Source organism: Antennarius striatus, chromosome 20, assembly GCF_040054535.1.
Source record: "Antennarius striatus isolate MH-2024 chromosome 20, ASM4005453v1, whole genome shotgun sequence".
In the NCBI taxonomy this organism is placed as follows: domain Eukaryota; kingdom Metazoa; phylum Chordata; class Actinopteri; order Lophiiformes; family Antennariidae; genus Antennarius; species Antennarius striatus.
The window spans coordinates 6,335,171-6,358,987 of record NC_090795.1 but is presented as its reverse complement, the minus strand read 5'-3'; the positions used below and the strand labels follow the sequence as shown (position 1 = coordinate 6,358,987).

Below are 23,817 nucleotides of genomic sequence, written 5' to 3'. Positions count from 1 at the left end.
AACAAATGGATGGATGTTGGAGGCCAAACCAAAGCAAACAGGTCAGGATCCGGGCCAGGCAAATGGTAGTCCTACTGAAATATATTATATACACAGAAACAGCCTTCTAGCTCATGTTGTCTTGTTATACAAAACAACATTAGGTGGATAGCTATGAAAATAGAGACCTAGCAGCACACAATCATTGCTGACATAGCCACTTAGCTAGGAGACTGCACATCTGACTGCGGGTAGATCGTGGTAGGAAAATGGGATTATCAAAACAGATGGCTCATAAGGTTGTTTGCTCAGTTTTTGGAACATAAGTAACAAAATATACTATATCCTATCAAACTGAGTTACAATACTATACATTATATTAAATATATGTCATTCTTAGAAACTACATTGTTCTCCAATAACTCTGTAAATTATATAATAACATAGAAAATTATATTTTTGATGGTATAGTGAGTTTGTTTGAAGTTTTTTCAATATGTAACCCTTCATTTTGTTGGTAAGGGTTAAGTTTAACTGAGGGTATAATTATCTTTTTATCATTGGTCATTTTATTGTGTTGCTTTGAAGTTTTATCACGCATATATTGCTATATGACTTATATTATTATTGATCCAAAGGCATTCTAAGGACAGAATCTCATGTGTTCATTGACAGTGTAAGACCTGGATTCATCTACATCTCACTCACACTGTTTGAGGAGAAATTATGAGCAGCTTTGGACAAGTCCTAAAGGAGATTGGGGAGTTTGGTCTGTTTCAGAAGCGGTTATTAATTATATTATGCATCCCTACTGTGTTTAGTGCTTTTGTTACATTTGGTCAGGTGTTTACTGGTATGAGTTTCCCTCATCACTGCAACACCAACTGGATTTTGGAGCGTGGACCCAACCTGACAGAAGAGGAACAGAAAAATCTCACCCTCCCAGTGAATGAAGATGGACGTTTTGAAAGCTGTAAAATGTTCACACCTGTGGATTGGGATCTGGAAACCATTGAAGCATACGGAATTAACAGTACAATTGATTGCACAGATGGATGGGACTATGAAGCACCTGAAGGTGCTTCCAGTATTCTAACAGAGGTAAACTAATCCCATTGTTCAGATTGGCTGATGGTTTTTGGCTGCTCCATGTCCATCAGTTCCGTGTACTGACTTATTATTTATTGTTGTCTCTTCCTATTTTATATGTTTTTTCTCTTTAGTTTGATGTGGTTTGTGACAAGAGTAGTTTGATTGGGGTATCACAGTCCATCTACATGGCAGGAATTTTTTTTGGAGCTTTGGCATTTGGGACAATTTCTGATAGGTATGAACCATCACACATCTACATGCTTTAATTATAAATATTAATCAATGAAGTAAACACACTTACCATTTCTACAATTAATTATAATATTACCACCACTACACCACTAATAATAATAGGATCTGAGCAGAATTACGTGAACTTGAATATTCTTGTTTGTTTTAGGTTTGGTCGACGCTTTGCAATCCTTCTTTCACTCCTCCTCCAACTGTTGTTTGGCGTGGCCGTCGCTTTGTCACCTAACATCTATGCTTATACAGTATTCATATTTTTCACTGGGGTTTCAGGAATTCCCATTTTAATGACTTTAACCGTGATGTGTAAGTGATTTTCTTTTAATATTGACATAATTACTTTTGCTGGAGATAGCTTTTTCACTGTTACTGAAATTCAGTTTTGTGAACATTTAATATAAGAAATAAATTAAAATTATTAATGCATTTATCATTTCATATTTTATGTAATTGGAGTTACATTTTTTTTATACAAAAGTTTTTGGGGTTTTTTGAGAAAAGTAAAAGAAAAGTTGTAGCAATATAAGGTATAAACTCATGTTGCATTTACATCGAAATAATCTAAATAGAAAAAGAAACAGGAATAATTTTGTTTCTGTTGGGCAAATGTCGATCATGCTTAAATTAAAAAAACAGATACTCTTGAGATTGCCAAAAAATGTCTTTTGGTGCTAGAAGAGTTCCAACACTACTGCTACTTCAACAACAGCATTTTGCAACAACTGAAGCAACATAGGAAAAAGAAATCCCAAAGAACAGTATATCTAAAATATAACATTTTCATTTTCACACACAGACACAAAAACCGAGATACTATCACGAAATTCCGAGATACGTATCACGAAATAACGTGATACGTCCCGGTTTTTATTTTCTTGGTGTGGCAGCTCTACGCTTCCGTATCATGCTGCCCATAATGAAAGTGATTAAAAAGTCTACTAGTTGAAGCTCTCTGACAGCATGTCTTCTGAACAACCATGGCTTTTTAGTGGAACTTAACAATTGTTACCACCAGGTGGCCCATTTTTACCAACTACTCACAACTAGACCACTCAGTGATCACAAACCTTTAGTTCACCTGTTTAACGGAAGACTTGGATCCCACATGACATGAATGTGGCTTTCTCTTTTGCAGTAGGGTGCTTGTGAAAAATGTTGAATATTGTTTTGGTGCACAAGTAAAAATAATCTAGTTCAATGAAATAAATCACCTAATATGTGCAACATGTGTATGTCTTCCAGCAATGGAATGGACAGATCCCTCCAAGGTCGCTGTTTGCTCCATTATCCTAATGATTGTCAATTCTAGTGGACTGCTGGTGTTGGCTGGTATTGCATACTTAATTCGAGATTGGAGGATCCTGCAGCTTGTGCTCTCTGTTCCAATTGTCCTCGTCCTGGCAATCTTTTTCTGGTCAGCAACCTATCCCATCATGAATCCATCGAAAGCAATAAAAACGTATTGCCAATATTTGTAAAGGTGTTTATTTGTGTTATGTGTTCCAATAGTTTCATCCCAGAATCAGCTCGCTGGCTCATTAGCCAGGGCAGGAAGGAGGAAGCACTAAAGGTGCTTCAAAGGGCAGCACAGGTGAATGGGAGGACAATGCCAGAAGATCTGCTTGACAAGGTGAGCTGTATCAAACCTACTTCCTCTTATAAATCAAGCAAACCTTTATTTGATTTATTAAGTTTCCTAAAACTCATTCTTGCCTGTTCAGCTGAAGATGGAGGGTTCAACTGAAAGAAGAAACATGTTGGATATCTTCAGAATACCATATCTGAGAAAACGAACCCTCATAATGGGATTTAACTGGTCTGTCTTTATTATTATTAAATATTCATTAGTATTTTTTCTCACTATCAATATTTATACGTTATGAGATGCATAATCTTCATCTGGGATGTATAAGAGCTAGTATTGATTCAGGCACTTCAAAGGGAATCTGAACACATCTCTATATTTGTGATCCCAGGTTTGCATCAAGTCTTATGTACTTTGGACTGGGCCTGAATGTCAGCAGTTTTGGCATCAATATATACCTCACACAGTTCATCTTTGGTTTTGTGGAAATTCCTGCAAACATGATCACTTTGGTTCTAATTCAATATTTTGGAAGAAGAATATCCCAAGCAGGCTTCTTGATTTTTGGAGGTGTTTCTTGCCTTGTGGTCCTTGCTATCCCAAAAGGTATTCAGAAGCACCTGTGCATTTATTATATCTGAAGATACATATGTATATGACATCATTACATACAGTATATATCAGACAGATTATGTATGTGATTGTAAAATCTATGTATTTACCCACCAGATCTTCCCGTGGTGATAACAACCATAGCAGTACTGGGGAAATTTGGTTCCACTGCTTCTTTCAACATAGCTTATATTTACAGTGCAGAACTATACCCAACTGTTTTAAGGTTAATTTTTCTTTGCATATATGATTACATATAAAAAATGGGAAAACACTGATTTGTTACCACTGACATTATGTTCATACATATACAGTATTTGTTTGTAGTTTGGCTGTTAACAACAGGACAGAATCATCAACGCTTCAATTCAATTAACAATTTCAAGATTTTTATGATGATTTTTTTAAAAATATAGTTATTGTTAACTTTGCATGTGGATTGTCTTCTTCCCCTAAAATCCTATATTTAACTTGTTTCTTGTATTTACCATGAAATATCGATCATATGTTCTTGCAGGCAGAATGGTGTTGGACAAAACAACATGTGTGCTCGTATTGCGGGAATCCTTGCACCTCTAATCTGGCTCCTGGAGGTTTATCATCACACCATTCCCATGCTGCTTTATGGAATCATTCCCATTGCGGCTGGAATTCTTTCTTTCTTACTTCCTGAAACCCTCAATGTTGAACTAGAAGACTATGCTGAACTGAAGTGAGTCGAATATCAACACTGTATTGTAGAAATTTCAATGTGTTTTTTTTTAAATATAGTAACCACATTAAATTTATTAACTCTTTTATGCCTTTCTGTTCTTTGATTTTAGGAAGCCAGTGCATGGAACTATATCAAACACAAACAATATCGCAGTAATTATTGAAGAGCATAAACTGTAATTTGCTTTGAAATCATTATCAGAAAATCAAAAACAATCTCTTTTATTATCTGATATTAAAACAACTGACTACACCTTGGATAGTTTTGTTTTATGACTTTTTTATGATAATATGTTCATATTTCAAATGTATTACAGATACAATTACAATTTTAACATTAGACACTCAATTGGACTTCCGATCCAACCCCTGAACCCCCTCTTAATGGTTCGTCATTTTGAAAACACATTGGGCCCGTTTCACAAAGCCGGTTTAGTGGAAAACCTGCCTAAGTTAACCCTGAAATCAGGGAAAACCAGGGCTTTCATTTTCACAAAGGGAGGTAACTTAACCCAGAGTTAGAGCTGTAACCCTGACCTGTTTCATGAAGCGAGGTAAACTGAACCTCTGGGTTTGTTACCGCAGTAACAGACTCTCTGAACATAACCTGGTCGGGAGCAGGTTTTATTCCACAAACCCAGGGTTTCCTGTGACTCCGCCCCCTTTCACCGCCGCTTGTGCAGCTTTATTTCCTGGTTCTGTCGGACGGAGAGTTTGACTGACGTAAGGTTTTATAAATAACTCCGTATTTTAGAGGCGAACATGGCATGTCGGTTTGATGTGGAGCCCCTTGATGGAGTTTCCACATTAATTCACAGAGATTGTTAAAAAAAAAATTGTATAGAGTTCAGATGTCCAGTCATATCCAGACAGTTCTCTTTATGATCGGTACCGATTCACGTCCCGATCCATCACACACATCCATGACCTGATCCATCCTCACATCTGCAGCAGTGCTGTGTCTAGGTAGTGGTCCATTTTGTTTTGTGTTTTTTAATTTACAAACGGTAGATATTCTATACAATGTGAGAGATGCTCAGTGCAGCTCGCCTTGAAACTTAAACCCCAGTTTTTCTATTTCCCTGGAGATAAACTCGTCAGAATCATCAAGGAGGAGTTCTACAGGATTGCAGGTGAATGATGTAGAAATCTGATACAAGAATTTCTAATGATATTATCTTAATGACATTGTGCTACAACCTCAGAATTGGATTATTAACTTTAATTTCTTTAATGATTCCCTAATGTAATTGGCTGCACAGATGGTACCCACATTCCCATCAAGGTACATGTAGACTGAACACTGTTTCAACATGTTAAAGACTGCATCATAGACAAACATCTGTCCAGATCATGTTCACATTTTGTTAATCATTTATTTCTAGTATCTTGCTTTACCACCATGCCTATAAAGATTAAAAACTGTAAACTCGCTTCTATATTTTAGCACCTGTCTGTGAATCTTCTTCTGGGTACAGTTATAAAACAAACCCTTAACACTCCTCATTTGTCTGGTAAAGATTTCCTATATTGATCCTTCAAATCAAGTTGGATTGTGGATTGGTTATCTGGTAGAATGCAATGTGTTCAAACGGCAGGTCCCACTTCTTCTTTCTTGAGCATGTGGAAGGGAGTGCTCCAAGGGTTTTGTTGTTAGGACCAATATATACATTTATTTATATAATTTGTATTAATAAGTTGTGGGGAAAAGTACCAAGAAATGCATATCTTTTATATTCTGATGACATCATTATTTGTTGTTGTTTCTTGAATTTGTGTAGTAATAAATTAATGTCAACTCCTGTTTGCAGAAACTAAAGTTATTTTTGAAAAAGAAAACCAACTGCCATTCTCCAAATGCAAGTAACTTATTTCTATATCTGTATTTATTTATAGAGATGTACATATGGCACTTTCACTGGGCTAATCCATTCACATTCAGATTGCATTCTGATGGTTGATTGAAAGATGAAAAGATTGAAAAAAAAGTTACAAAATGTTCCCACGTGTGAAAGTGTCAACCATTGAAGGATTTGGGATCAAGAGTAGAGTTGAATTATTTTTTTTCCTTATTTTGTTTTGAAGTTTTATGGCAGATATACATATATTGCTTTTAGTCCCTATGACAATACAAAGTAGATCATTTTAATTTCTGAATCATAGTCTTGGATTGCCCTTGGTTAAAGGTTATATACCAAAATGGTAAAAATCAATTGACAGTGTAAGACTTATACCTGAGTCTATCTACACATTTCACTGCACTTTTAAGAGCTGAAAATTCAGCTGCACTTCATTATGAGCAGCTTTGAGCAGATCCTAAAGGAGACTGGGGAGTTTGTCTTTTACATGAATGCAGCCAACGAATGGAGAAAAGGCGCCGTTAGATCTAGACCAGAAAAGTTCTTATTTTCTTTCAGCCATTATTGTTTGTAAAAAAAACAACCCCCAAAAATACTGTATCTACTGGTTAATTATTAATTAGTAATATAAGATAATTTGCATTGCAAGATTTACCACTCAAATCAAAACCATTCTGCTGAACAAAGTGGGCTTTATCAAACACATTTTGGCTAATAAATAAATGTGTAAAAAATTCTACTTGAGATGAAGGATACACCTGAAAAGAGAATGTTGTGCAAGCTTGAACAGTTTGTTGATACTTCTGTATTGGGGAAGGGTAATTATTGATCGTATTGCTTGCTTAATATCTTCTCACTATCATTTGTTATGGATATTTTTAAGCATTATATGACACAACACAATACAATTTTGTTGTGTCCCTGATGTGTTATCTGCCCATCACAACCCTTATTGGATACAGCAGTGGCCACACTTGCTGCAACTACCTTCACAGTCCTGATGACGTGAATTGTTCAATAAATTCAGTAACTTTGTTCTATACTCCCAACATAATTATATGTATTTACATCAATGGCAGTGGAGACAGAGTAGCTGAAGTGCAGGTACAGTTCACAAGGTCCTTAATCAGAAAAAAGAATCAAAGACAGGCCAGAAAATCAGTGCAGGCAAAGTCCAAAAGGGCAAACCTGACTTCATCTTTATTACTCTTAATCTGACATGGCACGTTTCTTGTTTATACTGCTAAGCAAGCTAAAACAAAGCACAGGGATGTCCTTTCAGACTAGTTAATGATTAATTAGCATGGCTGTGTATGTTCTTTCATACTCTTGGACATTGTATATAAATCCATCTAAACCTCACTCTGCAGATTTCTGAGGAAGCACAGTCAATTCATAACAATATGACCAGTTTTGGGCAAATCATAAAGGAGATTGGGGAGTTTGGTTTGTTTCAGAAGCGGTTATTATTTGCATTATGTCTGCCCAGCATTTTTGCATCTTTTGATGTGATTGGTCAGGTGTTCACAGGCATGTATTTTCCACATCACTGCAACACTGACTGGATTTTGGAGCGTGGACCTAACCTGACCGAGGAGAAGCAGAAAAATCTCACCCTACCAGTGAACGAGGATGGAAGTTTTGAAAGCTGTAAAATGTTCACACCTGTGGATTTGGATCTGGAAACCATTGAAGCATATGGAATTAACAGTACAACTGGATGCACAGATGGATGGGACTATGACACACACAAAGGTGCATCTAGTACTGCAACAGAGGCAAGCAAACATTTTAGGGTCCCTGCTAAATCTTAATCTCTCAGAGTTTAAAGCGTTAATGATACAGTACTAAATTATTTGTCGTAGCCCTGCTCAGCTTTTTTTTTTTTAAATTTATCTAATGCTTTTGTTTCTTTTGTCTTCTGTTTGCAGTTCGACCTGGTTTGTGACAGGAGTGGATTGATACAGATATCACAGTCCGTCTACATGTCAGGTTTTCTGGTGGGAGCAGTGGCGTGTGGTGCAGTTAATGACAGGTAGTACACATGTGCTCCCCTCCTCCTGGTAAACTGTCAGTGATAGGTGTCAGTATTTCTAAGACTGGAAGTGTGCAGAGTTTTCCAGGAGAATCATGTTGAGGAATATTAATGATATCATCAATGGTCACACCTTGCCATCCAAAAGTGTACACCTGGATGATAGGAATCTAGTAAATAAAAATAATATGCTGTATATGTGGATTCACTTTGTCTCCTAAACTAATGCATGGTCTTCTGTTTGTAGGTTTGGTCGAAGGTTTTCAATCATCTTCTACCTCTCGCTCCTCATGTTATTTGGTGTGAGTTGTGCATTTGCACCAAACATTTATGTTTTAATGGTCTTCAAGTTCTTCCGCGGGGCTACAGGAGGTGTAACAGTGATGAACACATCAGTCATGGGTAAGTACACTTACAATTACAGCTTAAATAACAATAAAAATCTAAAGCAGGGAAGGTCTCAGCTCCAGATAGTGTGAACATATCAGAAAGAAAACTGAGGCTACTTACAAATGAACAATGTGAACAAATAACAAAAAACTTGTTCCACATTTTTGTCAACATTGGAGGACTGAATTTGGTTCGGTTTAAAGATGACTACATGTAAAAAAAACAAAAAAAACCCACCCACAATTATTAAGTATAGGCTGCACTGCATTCATTTACACAATGCTTTTCCATCATGCAGGAGTGGAGTGGACTGATCCCTCAAAAGCAGCAATTTGCACCGAGGTCATCTGCATGTGCTTTTCTGTTGGATTGTTGATATTGTCTGGCATTGCACATTTAGTCCCTGACTGGAGGACACTGGAACTGGTGCTCTTTTGCCCTCTTGTCATTCTGGTGGGACTTTTTTACAGGTCAAGAATCTACTGTAATAAGTTTGCAAATTCATAAATACTGAACTGAAGAGAGGCTAGTATCAACACATCTAAATAAAATATAATTAAATCTGTGTTTAAAAAGGTTTCTCCCAGAGTCTGCTCGTTGGCTCCTGGCTACTGGCAGGAAGGAGGAGGCACGAAAACAGCTTCAGAGAGCAGCCAGGATTAATGGGAGGACATTTCCAGAAGAGCAATTTGAGAAGGTGAGTGCAAAAAAAAAGTTAAAAAATTAAAACAAAAACATAAATTACAAAGTGAAGTAAGCTTGTGTTGGACATCTTTACATTCTCTAAACACAGTTTTTCTTGTTTAGCTGGAGATTGAGGACATGGAAAAAAGAAAGAACATGTTGGACATCATCAAAATACCATATCTGAGAAAACAGACCAGCATATTGTGTTATAACTGGTGTGTATTCTTTAATCCTTCCCGTTTAGTGAGAGCACCAACCATATATAATATCTGTATACTAGTTAATGCTTCACAATTATTCCAATCATGCTGATTTTAGAAGTAAAGTAAACCTGTATCTCTTACCAGGTTTTCAGTAAGCCTTCTTTACTATGGACTGAGCTTGAACGTTGGTGATTTTGGCTTGAATATCTACCTCACACAGTTCATCTTCGGCCTTGTCGAATTCCCTGCAAATATGTTCGCCCTGTTTCTACTTCTGCGCGTTGGAAGAAGAATACCTCAAGCGGGCTTCATGTCCTTTGCAGGTGCTACTTGTCTGCTGACTCTTGCTGTTCCAAAAGGTACTTTCTAAAACCTTGACATGTTTTTCTGCTTAGAAAATTTTCTTTAGTGTTGTCATTTTTTCCCAGCTTTTACCTGACAGGTCCACTATATTTTCCTTGACTATTTTTTTGCACAACAGATTTGCCGGTGGTGGTCACAATTATAGCCGTATTGGGTAAAGGTGCTGCTACTGCTTCTTTCAGCACAGCCTACATTTACTCCGCTGAACTTTACCCTACCGTTTTAAGGTAAAGCCTGCAACTTCTCATGATGATCACGTAAAAAATTTAAATCATATTCATGTGGCTGCCTCATATACTGTATATGGCTTTCAGTTTTCCATCAAATTCAATGCTCATGGATAATGTTACTTTGAAAACAAATGAGACAGAAAACATTTAGTTGAAGCTAAATCCATGACTTAAACTGAGCCATGTTTGATGCTTTCCTGTCTTTATAGTGTATAGTTGGATTTGTCCCTTATTAATATTTCTTTCCAGAGTTTTTCAATATTGTGACAAAAAAAGAAAACAGCAGTGCCAAAATATTTGTCATTGAAAAACTGTATGTTCTTGCAGACAGAATGGTGTTGGACTGAACTCGATGTTTGCTCGTGTGGCGGGAATCAGCGCTCCTCTAATCAGGCTCCTGGAGGTCTACCATTACTCCATCCCTATGGTGATATATGGCACTATTCCCATTGTTGCTGGAGGTTTCTGCTTGCTACTGCCTGAAACCCGAAATGTCGAACTTCAAGACCATGCTGAGATACAGTAAGCTAAATGGGTTATTGAATATGGGGGGGGGGGAATCACATTATGTAAAATAATGCTGTGTCATAATATTGGCTCTATTTCTTCCTAAACAGGAAATCAGCGAATGGAGCAATCCCTAATAAACAAAGTGTTGAACAAATTATTGAAGAGCACAAGTTGTAGTATTCACCAGAATCATTCTTTGAAGATCAGAGTTTGTATTCTCTTAATATTTTATCAAGTGTGAAAACTAAACATTACTGAAAGCTTTTTGTTCATTTAGTTTTACATTTCGTTAGTGCATTTTTGTCTGGAAATTAATTGGAAATTAATCTTTTCATGCAAATTGTTGTATATAATAAATCGTGAAAAGTTTTGTTCCATTATAATAAATCGTCCTTTTAAGTACTGTCTTGTCTGTGCTACCTCTTATCTTGTCAGAGCTATATAGTCCGTTTTCTCATTTACCAGTAGTGATCATCCGTAATTTATCTTTCTGTTTATTTAGTAATACGTTTAGTTTTTGGTTTTTCTTTTTCTTTATGTATTAATAAGCATGAAACTGTCAACAGTTTTCTCAGTTTTAACTACAGTTTTAAAAGTAAATTCTACATTTAAATAAAGTTTTTCATACTGTTCAAGTTATTTTAATACAATGTCATTACTGCTTTGCTTTGAACATACAGTACATTTTATGAAAAAAGTTCATCAGTCACAGTCAGAGTACATTCATTCAAGCTGAACAGAATAAAAGTCTGAAATACCACTAATGAGAGAAGTAAAGTTAAACGGACTCTTTATCTTTATAGACATACACTTCTGAATGCATTCTATGTTTGCATTTGACCATTTACTTTCATTAAACAAACAAATCAGTGGTAGAGTTTTTATTCATTATTTGATTTAAAGCCATATTAACATTTTTCTATCGACAAAGAACAATCATAAAACACATTTCCTTTGATTTGTTGTGGTAATGGAAATCTAAGTACACCACACATTTGCCATCCTACTGGTACCTCGTTGTCATGCTATGTCATGATGTCCCATACAAAGGCAAGATGTTTCCAGAAAGAGAAAGTTTCTGTTTGACTTACTGATTGAAAATGATTACATGGATCAGCATCTTTACTATTTAGGCAACATTTTGCTAAAATGATTATTATAATGAGTCACATTTGTTCCTTGGAACATGTCATCACACTATCATTCAGTCATTATATGAACTTGCTGCGAGATTTTGACAGCACTTAGGCATTAAATGACTCAGACAGGAAGACGGTTATCCATGCCAGTTTTCTATGCCTGTCGTCATTAGCTGTCAGGAGCAAAACACAGTTTGAAAAAAATGAGCAAACAAACAAAACAATAAATTTCATACAAACAGTGATGCCTTTTGATACTCACTTTGTCACTTTATGCCTCTGACTCATTGGATGCCATGTCAGCAGCTTTCTTTCGGAGCCACTGGTTCTTGTGCTGAGTATATCCAAAGCCCTCATCATAATTCCCTTTTCTTCTGAACAATTGTCGGTAGTGAAATATGCAGTAGAATTCCCCATATAAAGGTGCATAATTGTTCATGCTGCAAATGACCAGTTTCTGAATTACAGTTTCAGTCAAGGGCTGAGGTAGTGAAAATATTTTATCATTATAGTTAACATGAGAGAACATTATTTGGGTATACAAGTTTTAAATTGATTCATTTTCTTTGTAAATTAAGTTGTATTTATGATAGCTCATTACTGTCTAATTGCAGTATTGCACTTCAATGTGAAATGGAATCACACACACCTGGTTGGAATAGTAGAAATGTCTTTTGTGGATAAAAATCAATTTAACTTAAGTTTAATTTGAGATTTGAAATCAGATTTCCCCCTGATCAAGTCACATTCCAGTTTGGGAACCAGTGCTCCAAATGAATGCTGTTCCGATAAACTTTAAATTTCGAATGTAATATTGTACACATTTTAAATTACCGATATTTTAATTGTTGTGATTGTGCCCAAAATAAAATTATGTTCCTTTCAGCTGAAAAAAAAAAAGACTTGCATTTTATATTTACAATTTATTTTATACTTTATATTTTACAAAACTAAACGTTCTATATGCACAATTGGAGCTTGGACAAGTTAGCCTTAAGCTTACAGAGTGTCCTCTCTAAACTACAGATGTTAGCTTCAAGCTGGGACAAATCATCAATGGAAGAAAAACATTCATGTCTGGAAACAACTTTAAAGCATCTTCTACCTGGAATAATGTCAAATTTGATCATATTCCAGGGAGAGTGGTTAAGTGAACAAGGGTGCATGCCAGGCCTGATTTGTGATCCACTTTTTCACTGATGATAGAATTATTCCAATTTTTGCCTTGTTAAAGCAATCCAAACAACGATGGTAGGTAGGTAGGTATGGTAGATAGATATCTATCAGATATGACAGAAATTTTTGCTCAAAGTGCTCCAAAATTCATAAGGCTTGTCATCTGTCTGAGTTTTGTGTATTAATGTGAAATTCTATTAAATTGGATTTTCAGACACATTTCAGTGAGGAATAGAAATATAGAGAGTTGAATTTATGGCAACTGTATAATTTATTATATCTTGTATAATTATAAGACATTTTTTGCATTCATAATAAATTTAATCATCATGGAATATTTGCATTTATTTAATTTTATAAGGACATTGCAAAGACTTATCTATGAGTCATTTGAAGCTCAAATTCAATGGATTCAGATGATAGAATCAATTTCTTGTCACAGTTGATTTGTTTGTATAATAATATAATATCTCACCTTAGTTTTTTCTTACACTGTTTACAGCAGAAGCACGTTTTATGAAAGATGTATTTGTCTACCACCGTTTTTTCCATCGAATAAACTGGCTTCAGACAAACCGAACACATCTCTCGACAAGCTGATTGAAGCTGAAGACAAAAATAAGACCGATATTAGCAAAAACAAAACCATTTTTTGACTATAGTCAGTTTTGATAACAAAAGCAGTCACAAAAGCATAAAAGAAAACCAATGATCCATATTTCTTTTTCAAAAAAACAGTTTACTAGGTACAGGCTGTAAATGATTTCTAAGAAAAATAGGACAATATTAAAGTAATAAAAACACTGTATAAATATATTTGAAAAAAAACCCAAAACACTTTACCAAATAGGATCATGTGTATACAGTCTGTTATTGAGAATATGGAAGACATAGCTAACGCCTAGCTAATAGCGAACAATCTTCACCTGTTGATGGCTGAGTTAATGTTTTTGATTGATTGGGAGATGAACTTCTGGGTACTTGCTGACTATCCGTTGCTGAACCGACTCCTGGTTGACTTGTTGCTGGTGTTGTGGGCTGAGCATTGATGATAGTGGAGGTTTTAGAGGAGTAAATCCGATTGCCCAAGTTATCAGTCCTCTCATAGTTCTCTGTTACTGTTTTGGTACCCTTTATACTTTTTCCTTCAGTCTCCACGTCGAGTACGCTGAGCTCTCGCTTTGGGCTAAGTTGGTTGTAAGTTGATTGTCTATTTTGAGCAGGGCTGTTGCATGTCAAGTCTTTTGTTGTCCAAAATTTCTCCTGTGTCTTTGTGTTCTGTTGACATGTTGGGCATAGCTTGGTCTCTGGTGGCAGATCCTCTGTTTCAGTCATCTTTCTAGCAGCAGACTGGATGGAAATGAAGGAGGGTGATGAGTGAGGAATTGATGTTTGCTTTGCAGTGTCTACGTCAAAACTTCCAACTCGACTAACTGGCAGGGCTGTGGTTTCCTGAAGTGCGGGGCTTTCCTGTGTTGGCACAGACTGTGTCCTGCTTGAACCAATGCTAATTTTGCTAATACTGGATGGTGATGGGGATAGGGGTGCTTTCACTGTCCCTAAGGACTCTTTAAGCAGATGTGATAAACCATCAATATCTGAGTCAGATTTCAAAGTAGAGACTGAATAAAGAGCCTTTTTTATGGCTCCCTCTATGTCCAAGAGTCTGGCTAAAGTCTGCTCTTTTAGATTCATGATTTCCTCACTGGCTCTCTCAAGATCTCCAAAGACGTGCGCCATTGAGGACTTACTCTCGGTATTGTCTCTCATTAATGGCCTCACCTCACCTTTGTTTTCTACCTTTATCTTATTTTGTTTCTTTTTATCAGAGTTGATGATCCAATCAGGGACATTCTCAAATACACCCCTCAGAGACTTTACATCAACCATGCTTGTGTCCTGCTCAATTTCTTCAACCTTACTGAGAATTCTCTGCAGTTCCTCGTGCTTCTGCAAGTTGTCAAAAATCTTCATGGCTGCTGTCATGTTCCCTCTCATGATCTCATCCATATGAACCGAAAGACGCTGTCTGCGTTCATTCTCTGTCTCGATTCGTCCTTTTTTCCCCCTAATCTCAACTTTACATTCTGGTTTGATTTCTGTCTTTTCTTTGCTGTCAGTATTTTGTCCATGGGGATCTGATTCTTCAAATACATTTGTAAGAGTTGTAGAATCATTAACTCCAGAGATATACTTTGTGTTTTTGTTGTTGGACTGTGAAATGTTGGCTCTTTTTGGTTTTACAGGTGCATTCTTCGCAGAAAATGTTTTTTCCCCTTCTAATTTCTGACATTTATCACGATAATCTACAAGGCTTCCATGTTTTTGATTCATGTCCTCTATGACACTGAAATCGTCGGGGCTTTTCTCATCTCCTGACATATTTATCTCCAGTTGATGATTAATCATGGTCTTATCTGTGTTATCAACTTCCAAAGTTAAGATTGAGCCAGGAACTCGATGCCTTACTTCTCTTTCATGAGAAGTCACTATATCTTCATAAACAAGATGATGTCTTTCAAGGTCTGTTGAATCCGGCAATGTGCTTGTATTGCTGTAAATCTTTAACTGGTCTGATTTGTGTTCGTCCTCAAGTGTCATCAGTGATGATTGAGGAGGAGCTGGTTTTTTATGTTTTATAGGATCAGTTTGAGTTAACTCAGGATTCTTTGCGTTAGTTGATTGACTGTCTCTGTGTGTCACCTTCAAATGCGCGGGTTTTGGTGGGATGGCCGGCTTTGGACCAGTCGGTCTCTCCTCCTTTTTTAAGATAGTACATCTATCCTTTTTTAGGTCTTCACTTTGGCTTGGCGGATCTGCATTTACATTGACATCTTGACTTGCTATTGCTTGATCTGATTTATGTTCAATCGGAGGGCAGAAGTCCTCTTTTGTGCGTTTTTCAACAGACACATCCACATTTTGTGATCTTTCATTATGAAGTTTAGAAGAGTGTTTGTATATCATAGCTGCTCTGAAATCTCCTCTGGTGACATTAATGTTGGATTTTTCCAGGGAATTCAACGCTGCTTGAAGTTTACCCTGAAAAACAACTTCTTCATCCTTTTGCTGTGTATCTGTAACTTCTGAGCTTTGTTTGGACACCATGACTAATTTCATGTCCACGTCATGTCCATGTGAAGATTCTTCATTAAGTAGTAAATGCTTTTCTTGTGATGAGTGATGTAAAGAATTGGCCTCATTCGTGACCTGTCGAAGGATGTGCATTGCAGTTTGAAGATTTAAGATCTCGTCACTATCATCTACTGCCTCGACTATTTCAGCCTTATGTACCCTATCATTATCCTGTGTCTTAAGATGCAGACCGGATCCCTGTGGCACATCTGCAGAGTTGCAAGAGTCCCTCTGTGTTTGGACAACACGCTGTGTGTTTTGATTTGGAATTGCAAAAGGAATGGCGGTGGATTGGGCAAGATGCTTACATGCATTTTGCTTTAGTGTTGTTGATCCTTGACCTCCAGAGAACATGTTTCTCAGTTTCTTGACATCCACAGGGACCCATTCTGTCCTACTTTCTTCTGTCTGATCATCTTTTGGTTCGTGATGAAGCTCAAAATGTTTCCCAGACACACTTTCCTGGGGGATGAGTTGTTCTTCCTCTGCTGGTTCAGCATGAAGATTTTTCAGATATTCCAAATCTCCTTTTTCAATACAACTCTTAAACATTTTTACATTTCCTTTTACTATCTTTACGGGTCTCATCGACTCTTGGTAGATTTGGTCTTTAGTAGTATCCAGAAGGCAGCTAATGGTTGACCCAACGACACCTTTCCTTACTTCCTGACTGTCTGTTTTACTCACATCATCTCTCTTTGGCTCTGGTTCATCATACACTGTATTTTGTGGAGGATAGTAACTTTTCACATCCTCATCATCAAAATATTGATAGAGGGAGTAAACAAGGACTTCAGCACATTTGTCAATACCCTCCTGGATTATTACGCCTTTCCTCAGAGAGTTATCTTGATTGAGAATATCCTCAATAACTTGAATCACATTAGCCGTTTTAAACTCTTTGTCTTGGTTCATACTGTACTGATGCTGTTGGACAGGTATATTCAACACTGTGGCCTTCATAGCTCCTCCGCTGTCCTCCTTTAGGTAAGTGATGTGAGGATTTAGGTTTGCACGTGGTAGTAAATGGAGTATGAAATTTTGAGCACCACCTTCAGCCACCTCCTCATATTTTATCATGGGTCCATCCTCTGATAGTGTGAATAAGGCCTTTTTGGCAATCATGGTCTCGTTCACTTCAATGATTGAACCTCCCGAATGTATGGCATTGATCCTGTGAAGACAATGCAATGTTTCTTTCATGTTCTCCACCATTGTCTCGACATCATCCTTGTTCTGATGCTTAATTTTGTCAAATGGCATTGATTCAAACAAATAGGCTCTGTTCTTCACATTCGCTTTCAGTGGATCCTGAGCTGTGGGACTGTTGTTTTCTGAGTTAGGGGATTTTGATGTGTGCTCAAAGGATTGCTCTCTGTCTATGTTTGTTGGGATAAATGGATTGTTTTGGAGAAGATCCACTCTTGTCTTTATCATTTTCCCAGGGTTTTCTGGATTAGGAAGACATGTTGCCTCGAGCCCAAAGTCAGTTTCATGATTTAGAAACACTTCTCTACCAGAGTACTCATCATCAGGGCTTCGATCCGGGATATGAACACACGATCCTTGCTTGTGTGCCAGATTTGTCAAATCGAGACTTTTGACATTCAGATTGTTTTTATTTTCAATCTGACAACTTTCTTCTCTAAACTCCTGATTTTGGTTTTGGTCTGCTTCCATCCCATTCCCGGAGAGACTAATGTTCCCTTGGAGTTTAGTTTTAGGATGTTGACTGCATGCGTTCACAGGCCTGCTCTCATATAGCTCTCTGGTCACCTGAACATTTCTCATCATTTCCCGTTCGCAATCTGATTGAGGGACTTGAGTGGAATCAAGTGTTTTGGCATCGTCCATGAACTCTCTCCCACTTTCAGGGCACAGCCTCTTTTCTTTCTCCTGATAAACAGCATTTGTTATGCTGACATTGCCTCCTTCCACTGTTCCCTTTGCCACATGTCTCTGGGCAATGCAAGGAGATCCTTTCTTAGAGTTCTCAAATATCAAGCATCTTGAAAGGACCTCTCCCTCATATCCAGTTTCACCAGTTGTCACGTCATGTTCCGGGCTCAGAACTTCAGCAAACTCCTCATCTACAACATCATCCAGAGTCTTGAGCTCTGGGTGTGTGTGCTTCAGGAGTCTTCTGAGCTCACACTTCTGTCGCTGTTTGTATAGCATTTCTCTGGAGACTTGGGACTGAATGGGTGGTTGGACATATGCCCCAGAGGTGTCTTCTGACATTGATTGACCTTTTCTCTGTTTAGAGTCATCAGCCATCTTTCCTGAACACAGTAACACTTTGATTATGAGTCCTTTGTAAATCATGATGATTGCTGTTAGTGTCTGCAGACATGTTCATGTCACCTTTGTCATGCGTGTTAGTGGGTTGGAGGTGTTCCACAACCAACAGAAAAATTGCAGAATGACTGAGAAAACACTGATAAAAATAAATCAAAATTAAAGTGGATAATGTCTAGTATATGTGTTTTTCTCCCTAGGGAAAATGTGCAGCTCTCAGTAAATGGAGACATGTGGTATACAGAAAGCTTATTGTGTAAAACAAATCTAATTCACACAATCATATACAATGCGCGGTAAAGTCCAAACTCACCTTGATCGGTTTGGCTGTTTTTCCAGATTCAGAGGACTGATCTTTCGCCTGGATGGGAAGAATAATTATTACAAGCTGTGTTTACCTCATTTGCTTGTCATTTCTTATTTGTTGCCATCACTCATATGACTTTCTAAATAAACTCTAGTTCCCAATAATTACTATTAATTTATATCTTCTAAAATCTCTTCAACCGTAGCTTTCTTCAACATCTTCTTGTTTTGTTTTCTGACATTGCATAAACAAAAATAACATCTTTAAGATTGTAAAGATTAATTATAAATTCCAAACTAACAAGGCAGTAAGAGACTGTAACATCCCACAACACCCCTGAATTTGAAATTTTACCCTGACCTACACATTTTGTGCCTCTGGGTTCCTGGAAAAGTTGCTTTTTGTTTTGTAATTCTATCTCATCAGGTTTCAGAGATGTCCACCTAAAAAGGTATAAAAGTGAAAACTTTACTTTGACCTAGTTTTGCAAGGTCAAGGTTGTGATCTAATTTTCACCCCCTTGCTTCCCTGAATATAATGCCTTCTATGTCATCTTTCTATCTTATCCGGTTCCTGAGATATATGCAAAAAAATGTAAAAAAAAAAAAAAATTTTAACCTTGCCCTATTTTTCTCAAGGTCAAGGTCATCATCTTATTTTTCCTCCCCTTTCATCCCCCGAGTAATGTGCATTTTCTTTCATCTTTCTATCTCAAACGGTTGTGAAGATATGGACGGACGAACGAACACACCAACACTGACAATCACAATACATCACTGCTTTGTGGGATGTAATAACAAATTCAGGACTGAAAACACAGAACACACAAGCTGTAAAAAACAGACAGATATTAACCTGTTTTAAAAGGTTGTTTGTGGGTTCCTGAGGCGCCACCTTCGACAGGTAGAGAGCAGAGATGGCTTTCACAGAAACACACAGCTTCTCCTTGGTCTGGATGAACGAACTGCCTCTGAAATCTGCAAATGATCTCCTCTTTTCCTCTGGAGAGGCATGAGACACATCACAAGTTTCACTAAACACCCTAAAGTAACCTCTGAAAGAAGGAATGCATATGTAAAATAAATGCACCTTGCTTGTCTGCCATTTTATGTAAACACAAAACTACTTTTAATTTTGTAATTTTTTTTTTTATTTGTCATTAATAGATGTCAAAAATGCCTTCAAAATAACCCAAGGGTTTCAGCATCTGCCACAAAGTCATGTGACCTAAATATCAATAATTTAAAAAAAAAAAAGTATGATTATGTGTTTCAGTCCATGTTACTGCCATTCAAGCCACTAAACTATGTTAATAGTTTTCAGTTTTAAGTACCAGTTGTCATGCAGCAGAGTTATAAATGAACCACTTGTGGTGAAGGGGGAGAGATACCCGACTCCATTGACACAGATACTGAGTTAACTAGAAATGACTAAGCACAGAAGAGCAAAACTAATGTCTGAAAATTCCAGCTGCAACAGAGTGATAATAAAGAATCATGAACACTGTAACAATGAATCGATGTGATTTATGTTGCTACTAAATCTGTAACTCAAATGTGCTTTACATTTTCAAAAGCACCTGACCTATAACATGATGGATGAAGATTTTTTGACTCATCATACATGCATCAGTCTGTAATTGCCCCTTATTAACGGAAGATGAATCTGTACTCACAGAATTTCAGTTTCCAGTTCCCTCCTCGCCTACTTCTTATTGTCGCTCATGTGTTTAGGTTTGATTTTTCTGACAGTCTCTCTCTCTTGTTTTGATGCTTCTGTCCCTGATGGTCACTCCCTATTTTCGTCCTATTCCTGCCCTAGTGACAGCTGAACCTTTCACCCTCCTTCACGTACGCCTGCTATTTCCGTCCTGTTATCATGTGATCCGACAGGCCCACACCGGGTTGAGTCAATCATGACGTCTCGCACAGTCACCCTGCTGATATTCATCCCCATTTCATACTTTCCCTGCTATTCAAACCATCCAGCTTTAAGCTTAGTCATTGAGCTAATAGAAGGGGTTGGATTCACTTTTTGCCTGTTTATCCACAAGCAGTTTTTAATTCAAGTTATCACCGGACTATGATTTTTATTTTTTTTTATAATTTGAATCTTTTAGTTTCTGACTGAGTTTTTTTTTTTTAAATTACTCATCAGAGAGAATCCTTGAACATTAATATCCCAGTTTCATTACACAGTACCTAGGAATAAATAATACCATCAATACTGTGGGATACTCACCCGCTTGAGAGGCTGTAATCTGTTCAAAATCAACTCCCCCTATTGTTCTTCTTCTTTCCAGTCGGGTTTGCTTCACAACCTTGAGAGAGAAATGTTTAAATGTTACTGCTAATTAGACCATTTCAAACCTATTTAACAATAGAAGAACAACTACAGTGACACATGTACATGGAAAATAAATAAATGACATTGGAAAAAAATACATTATCAGTACTGGAAACAGAGGTTCAGGGTTGGATCAAGCTGTTGTACCAGTCACATCACCTCCTTCAACTTAGGTTGACAGAAGTAATAAGCAATGTTCTCCAATGCTTTGTCTATATACATAACATTTTCTTTTCTTATTCTAATCTCGTAAATACAAGAAAAATTGAAGAAAAAGAAAAAAACTTTGTCCTTACCTTCTGGCTCAAGTGATGATAATTTTCGTCATTCACTGAAGCACCAGCAGGAATCTGGACCTTTGATTTCTCTTCAGGCCTCTTTACCTCCTCAGCATCTCCATTTATTGCCTGTGTGAGGTCTGCTGCCTTGTTGAATGATTGCATATTTGCAGCTCTGAAGCTGCTCTTTACGTTTTTTGAGGCAGCTGGCTTGGACTCAAACAGAGCCTTCAGGACCTCGATGGATCCAGTACCATTTTGGAGGCTCCCCATTGACTTACTGCGGACCAAGTTGGTCTTGACTCTGGATCGCTCTCTCTCCTCATTTCTCCACATCAGAGACTCCAGATGAGATTCTTTACTCTGCAGAAGAGATGGACTTATATGTGAGTACACGCAGACTAAAGTTTGTTCACACATTATCCATACAGCTTACACATGTCATGTAAAAATAGAACTGAACCTCTTTCACACCTGCTTTGGCTTCGACTGACTGTCATTTACCAATATTTCCTGAGTAGATGTCCTCACAGCCACTGTGGACTGATACCTGTTCAAGAAACCCAAGCTTTATTAATCATGTATATCATTATAGAGATTTGGTGTGTTTAGTTGTCACAGATGCAGAAAGTGTGAGAAAGATGCTTTTTTTCACCTGGAAACTAGCTGGGACACAGAGTTGATCGTGTCCCTTAGGCCTGCCTCTTTCTGGGTAGGCTGGTCACATGACATTGTAACGTTCAGTGACTGGCCGTGGTTTTGGTTGCTCCTCAATTCCATGACAAATGACTTCACAGCAGCACCCGAATAATCTATTTAGTGTGGATAAATAATAGCCAATGTTTGAAACAGTTTTTTTCCCTCAATGGTGGAGAAACAAATCCTAGATTTTCTGTTTCTTCTTTGAAGACAATAAGAAATACTGTATGTCTTTCACCACTTGTCACTATATCTTCAAATTTATTTGCATACTAATTTTGAGTCATGCAATGTATATTTTTTTTTAAAACGCTGCATTGAATACTCACTTTAAAGATAACACCAGTGTTTCCCGAAAATACGGTTTTGGATTTTAGAATGTCATTTTGAATAGAATCCTTACCTGGCAGATGTCAGTCGGTGTCTGGTCCCCGTGACAATCAGAAAACAGTTCCGTGGCATCACAAGACTGCCACAGGTTATGAAGCGTTTGAGAGCAAAGTCCTTTTGCTTCCTTATTACTGCGTGAAAAGATCTATAAATATGTGTTTAGTAACAACCCAGACAAACAGAATCACCTGCTTTTATCCGATAAATTCAGATGTACTTACCAAAATTTTTTATATATACACTACATTTAAGATATTTTGCCATTGCATGTTTTGTCTCCTACTTGACTCTTCAGAAAAGATGCAATTACGATTATTAAGCAGAAAAACATCCTATTTTAGGTTTTGTTGTGCTTTGGTGGCGACATCATCACAGTAAACAGTAGAACAAAGAAACAAGAATAAAGATAAAAACAAAGATTACAATTTAGGGATTTACGACGCAATATAAAGGCTATATAACTGTTTCATATGTTCAGCAGAATTCAAAAGCATTTGATAAAATATGTCCTACCTCCTAAAAATTGTAAATGATCCCATGTAGATTATAGCAGCAATGAATTGTTTCAGCCGAGCTTTGGACTTCAATACTGTGTCAGCAAAATATGCATGAGTCCTCTAAAACTCCCAAACTCTTTAGCTGGCATGTATTGTGTCTGTTGAAAACAGAATTTAGAGTGTTCAATCTCAATGGCAAATAGAATTGGTTTTTATGAAATATATTACTACTGCGTGGATAGAAAACAACGCCCCTCTCGGCCGTTGTGGACAAGGACACTTTCATTCATTCATTCATTCATTCATTCATTCATTCATTCATTCATTCATTCATTTTCTCTAACCACTTCATCCGCTTGCGCAGGTAGAGTTGAGCTGTAGCCTATTCCAGTTGTCTTGGGGCATGAGACAGGGGAAACTCTGGGGGCAACGCCAGTGCACCGCAGAGCCACACAGAGACAGACAAACAAGCACACACACACTCACACACACTACGGGCAATTTGGAATGGCCCATTAACGTGAAATTCATGATTTTGGAGGTGGGAGGAAGCCGGAGAACCATCACCACCAGAAAAAGTAACTGATTCTGACACGCTCTACTGAATCTCATTCATCTGGAAAATTTGAAGGTCCAGAAGCTTGTGCTTAATTTGTTTACTTCTTCCATATTTGAACGTCCCATCAAAACTATTCAGCACTGCTATATTCAGCAATTGTTTTAAAGACTTTTTTGTTCTCAAATTGGATTTCCATTCGCTAGGCTTCAGCAATCGTAGATTGGCAGTGAAGGAACAAGTGTGATGAAAGTTCATTAGAGGTCTGCTCCTTCGTGACTACACTGACCCCAAGCAGACTCCCCCGACACACTTTGCAGCAAAACTACATCATAAAAAAAATTACATGAAATGCTCATGACTGGTCACGCCTTTTACTTTTATGCACCACAGAGGAGAACTGCTATAATTACACCTACAATATAATCAGTGTTTCTTCCTCATGTGAAAGCAGCGTGTAGTTTGACAGTAGCGCCATCCTGTGGTGG

The 23,817-nt window shown here is 37.4% G+C and overlaps 3 protein-coding genes across 3 annotated transcripts; 2 read left to right on the top strand and 1 right to left on the bottom strand.

Annotated features, from left to right (window-relative positions):
• Positions 1–705: 705 nt before the first annotated feature.
• On the top strand, positions 706–4,233 carry LOC137587726 (solute carrier family 22 member 13-like). Its single transcript, XM_068304326.1, has 9 exons — positions 706–1,080; positions 1,203–1,306; positions 1,472–1,626; positions 2,563–2,734; positions 2,830–2,950; positions 3,042–3,136; positions 3,297–3,511; positions 3,635–3,743; positions 4,035–4,233. The coding sequence occupies exons 1-9, from the start codon at positions 706–708 to the stop codon at positions 4,231–4,233; spliced, it is 1,545 nt and encodes a 514-aa protein (XP_068160427.1).
• Positions 4,234–7,493: 3,260 nt separating this feature from the next.
• On the top strand, positions 7,494–10,524 carry LOC137587742 (solute carrier family 22 member 13-like). The gene is made up of 9 exons (XM_068304353.1): positions 7,494–7,868; positions 8,022–8,125; positions 8,373–8,527; positions 8,814–8,985; positions 9,092–9,212; positions 9,323–9,417; positions 9,550–9,764; positions 9,887–9,995; positions 10,326–10,524. The coding sequence occupies exons 1-9, from the start codon at positions 7,494–7,496 to the stop codon at positions 10,522–10,524; spliced, it is 1,545 nt and encodes a 514-aa protein (XP_068160454.1).
• A 695-nt stretch (positions 10,525–11,219) lies between these two features.
• LOC137587887 (LIM domain-containing protein) lies at positions 11,220–22,362 on the bottom strand. Its single transcript, XM_068304569.1, has 11 exons — positions 22,290–22,362; positions 21,843–21,999; positions 21,662–21,737; positions 21,206–21,550; positions 20,805–20,883; positions 19,419–19,564; positions 18,570–18,617; positions 13,750–18,310; positions 13,299–13,429; positions 11,910–12,087; positions 11,220–11,820 (listed from the first exon to the last, which is right to left on the bottom strand). The coding sequence occupies exons 2-9, from the start codon at positions 21,965–21,967 to the stop codon at positions 13,338–13,340; spliced, it is 5,472 nt and encodes a 1,823-aa protein (XP_068160670.1). The 5' UTR covers positions 21,968–21,999; positions 22,290–22,362; the 3' UTR covers positions 11,220–11,820; positions 11,910–12,087; positions 13,299–13,337.
• Positions 22,363–23,817: the final 1,455 nt, after the last annotated feature.